Below are 5,000 nucleotides of genomic sequence, written 5' to 3' on the forward strand. Positions count from 1 at the left end.
CATAATCCCCCTTAGCATACTAGAAGTCTTAATCTTAGATAAGGTAGGTTACTAGAGTTGAGGATACATGGGGTCACTTGTAACCATTTCAATCTAAGTTAAAACAATCCTTAAGTATGAAAAGTAGGAGTAATTAAGAATAGTATTAAAAATCTCGAAAAATTGCTAAAAAGTATATATTGTAATAAGGAAACATTAGCAAGCAAATAAAGTGCAAGAGGATACAAATATATCAAGTTTGACAAAAAACTTGCAACACACAGGGAAGAACATTGATTATCATCAAGTATCCGGGCAGCCTTATGTAAAACTTGTTTCTTGATCGTACTTCAGACTATATATATATATATATATATATATATATATATATATATATATATATATATATATATATATATATATATATATATATATATATATATATATATATATATATATATATATATATATATATATATATATACATACATAAACAAATACTACCGTGAAAAGGAAAAAAGCTTTTTTGAATTCCTAAACAGAAAACACACACGACCCCAAACCAAATGTTCCATGATGGACAAAGAAAATCAGATCTTTTCCAACTATGAACTCATTCACATGCGAGATTGTATCGCCAAGAACGTACCAGTTTATCATGGTGGTAATCCTGGATATCGTTATGAGGGTAAGAAAGTATTATCAGTGACATTGGACTCACTTTGCACGAATTGCAATCCATTTTAGAGTCGAACCAGGATATTTATTCAGTGACAACTCTTCTAGAATTGGAATTTGTAATTATTTAGAATTGTAGAATACCAAAGAATTGTATATTTTGTATATTAGATTAAAATGTTTATATACATACATACATACATCCATACATACATACATACATCCATACATACATACATACATATTTATATATTTATATACATACATACATACATACATAAATTTATGTATATATATATATATATATATATATATATATATATATATATATATATATATATATATATATATATATATATATATTCAAATAAGCCATATATTTTTTTGATACATTAATGTCTGGATTCTCTTAACGACCTCGGGATCAGAGCCCCAGGCGAAATCACACAAAGACAAGAGCTTGGCTCCGGCCGGGAATCGAACCCTGGTCGGCAAGCTCTTGTCTTTGTGTGATTTCGCCTGGGGCTCTGATCCCGAGGTCGTTAAGAGAATCCAGACATTAATGTATCAAAAAAATATATGGCTTATTTGAATATGAAAAACACGTAAAAATGTGCAAAATTTATCATATATATATATATATATATATATATATATATATATATATATATATATATATATATATATATATACATATATATATATTATATATATATATACATATGTATATATATATATATATATATATATATATATATATATATATATATATACATATATATATATTATATATATATACATATGTATATATATATATATATACATATATATATACATACATATATATATACATATATATACATACATATATATATACATATACACATTATGATATATATATATATATATATATATATATATATATATATATATATATATATATATATATATATACATATATATATATTATATATATATATACATATGTATATATATATATATATATATATATATATATATATATATATATATACATATATATATATTATATATATATACATATGTATATATATATATATATACATATATATATACATACATATATATATACATATATATACATACATATATATATACATATACACATTATGAATATATATATATATATATATATATATATATGTATATATGTATATATATACATATACATATAATATATATATAATTATTTATATATATACACACATATATACATACAGTATATATATATATATATATATATATATATATATATATATATATATATATATATATATATATATATATATTATTACTTGCGAAGCTACAACCCTAGTTGGAAAAGTAGAATGCTATAAGCCCATGGGCTCCAACAGGGAAAATAGCCCAGTGAGAAAAGGAAACAAGGAAAAATGAAATATCTTAAGAAAAGTAACATCTAAATAAATATCTCCTATATAAACTACAAAAAACTTTAACAAAGTAAGAGGATGAGAAATAGGATAGAAGTGTGTGCCAGAGTGTACCCTCAAGCAAGAGAACTTTATCAAGACAGTGGAAGACCATGGTACAGAGGATATGGCACTACCCTAGACTAGAGAACAATGGTTTGATTTTGGAGTGTCCTTCTCCTAGAAGAGTTGCTTACCATAGCTAAAGAGTCTCTTCTACCCTTACCAAGAGGAAAGTGGCCACTGAACAATTAAACAATTACAGTGCAGTAGTTAGCCCCTTAAGAGAAGATGAATTGTTTGGTAATCTTAGTGTAGTCAGGTGTAAGAGGACAGAAGAAAATATGTAAAGAATAGACCAGACTATTCGGTTTATAGGCAAAAGGAAAATGAACCGTAACCAGAGAGAAGGATCCAAGGTAGTACTGTCTGGCCAGTCAAAGGACCCATACACTTACCATAATATAGATTGGAAATCCTATTGAAAAAAAAAATGAAGAACGTATTTATCAATATTAAGAAATTAGAAGTCGAACACAGTTTTTACTTACAATTAATCAAGATTGGAAATTCCAATTGAAACCTGAAAATAATAATAGAAAAAAGTATATCCACATAAATTAACGCAAAATCTGCCTGACGCTAACACCTCACCAATAAAATAAATCTTCGGATCTATGACCTTCGACCACGTCAAAATAATATCTCCCACCTGAAATAACCACTTTTAAAATGCCTAACAATTTCTCCTTAAACAGAATAACTCCCATATACTATTAACTCTCTATAACAAAATGATATCTCCCACTTACAATATCCTCGTTTAACAAAATATCACCTACTTACAATATAATTTCTTAAACAAAATAATATCTCCTTTTTATAAAATATCATTCACTTTAAATTTCCTCTAATCAAAATATCTCCCTCTTTCAATATCACGTGTTAACAAATTAACCCACGTCATCTAAAATTTTATCTTTTGAAAAAATATCTCCCACTTAAAACAATCTTTTAACAAGGTAATATCTCCCACTTACAACTTCCTATTGTAACAAAATAATATTTCCCACTTATAATATGCTCTCCAAAAAAGGTAAAATATCCTACTTGCAATTTCTCCGTTTAACAAAAGCATATCCGACTCACATTTTTACCTTTCGTCAAAATATCTCTCACTTATGATATACTCTTTTATAAAAAGATACCTTCTACTTACAATTTCCCCTTTTAACGACATATCATCTGCTATTTAAAATACCCCCTCGTAACGGTATAATTTTCCGCACTGCAGTTCCCCATTTAAAGAAAATAATATCCATCGCCTGCACTTTCCCCTTTTAACAAAACAATGTCTCAATTTTGTTCCAGGACTGGCAATGGACGTGAGCGGAGGGGTGACACTCCCCTACATATTGATGGGATCCCTGTTGATATTGGCAGCTCTGATCTTTGCCTCTCAGCCTCTCGTTGCCAAACTTCCGGGATCAAAGGTCGTGTTGCAGTGACTCGCCTGTGGGAATTTCCAGTTATTTTTACATCTTCCACGGGATTGTAATTTTATCTCTATGGGATTTTATCATTGTTTAAATTTCTGTTTGGTTGTAAATTTATCATCTCTCCAAGGGATTACAATTTTATGTGAATTTTTACTTCCTCCATAGGATTGTAATATCTCTAAGGGCTATTAGCCTTGTTTAAATCTGTATGTGGTTGTAAATTTAACTCCCCCAAGAGATTTTAATTTTATGTCAATTTTTACTTCCTCCAAAGGATTGTAATATCATTTCTAAGGACGTTTAGCTTTTTTACATCTGTTTGGTTGTAAATTTATCACCTCCCAAGAGATTGCAATTTTATGCCAATTTTCACTTCTTCCACAAGATTGCAATATCATCTCTAAGGGGTCTTAGCTTTGTTTACATCTGTTTCGTTATAAATTTATTATTTCCAAAGAGCTTGCAATTTTGTCAATTTTCACTTCTTCCATAAGATTGCAATATCATCTCTAAGGGCTCTTACCTTTGTTTACATCTCTGTGGGGTTATAAATTTATTTTTTCTCCAAGAGATTACAATTTTATGTCAATTTTTAATTCCTCCACAGGATTGTAATATCATTTCCAAGGGCTCTTACCTTTGTTTACATCTCTGTGGGGTTATAAACTTATTCCTCCAAGGGATTACAATTCTATGTCACTTAGGAATTACAATATAATAATAACACTAAGGGATTGTGATCATGTCTCTAAGGGATTGCAAATATGAGTACTAATGTTTTTTGTTATACATTATTACTTTGTTGTCTTTCCCAAGAGGTTGTAATTTCATATTTCACTAATGAATTTTGAATGTAATTACTACGAGTATTGTAAGTTACCAGTTATTTTCTTTTATCTTTAAGCTTTTGAATAAACGTACAAGGAGTTTTTTGACAATGGACTCCAAATTAGTATATTTTTGAGGGTTTATAAATGCACTTACGAGCTTATATAAGAGAATCTGTCTAACGTTAGGGAGTGCATGGCGAGTGTTATTACTTGAAAAAATACTAAAATATTTTATACAATATGAGAGAGATTACAAATAAATTTCTTTTCCATCTCTGAAGGTTTGTAAAAACTCCAAGTCCTGGGAGGTGTTTGTGAATTTTATCTCTGTAAAAGATTATTACAGAAGGTCCTCGACTTACAAACAGACTCACCAAATTTCGACTTACGAACCCAAACTCAACTGAAATCATATCTCTGATATAGTTTCAAAAGGAATAAAATAATGCATAATTTATTACATTGAATGAATTAACATTTGCAGTGACCTGACTTTTGTTAACTGGAAATAGTACACATAGGATTCAGGTTATGCCTACCCTACG

The 5,000-nt window shown here is 28.2% G+C and overlaps 1 protein-coding gene across 1 annotated transcript in view; it reads left to right on the forward strand.

Annotated features, from left to right (window-relative positions):
* The window catches only part of LOC137625453 (uncharacterized), a 77,503-nt gene that overhangs the window by 53,681 nt on the left and 18,822 nt on the right, over positions 1–5,000 (forward strand). Inside the window, exon 13 of the mRNA XM_068356363.1 lies at positions 3,496–3,622. Coding sequence (XP_068212464.1) covers positions 3,496–3,622 — 127 coding nt within the window. The remainder of the gene's footprint in view (positions 1–3,495; positions 3,623–5,000) is intronic.

Source organism: Palaemon carinicauda, chromosome 32 (genome assembly GCF_036898095.1).
Source record: "Palaemon carinicauda isolate YSFRI2023 chromosome 32, ASM3689809v2, whole genome shotgun sequence".
Classification (NCBI taxonomy): Eukaryota; Metazoa; Arthropoda; class Malacostraca; order Decapoda; family Palaemonidae; genus Palaemon; species Palaemon carinicauda.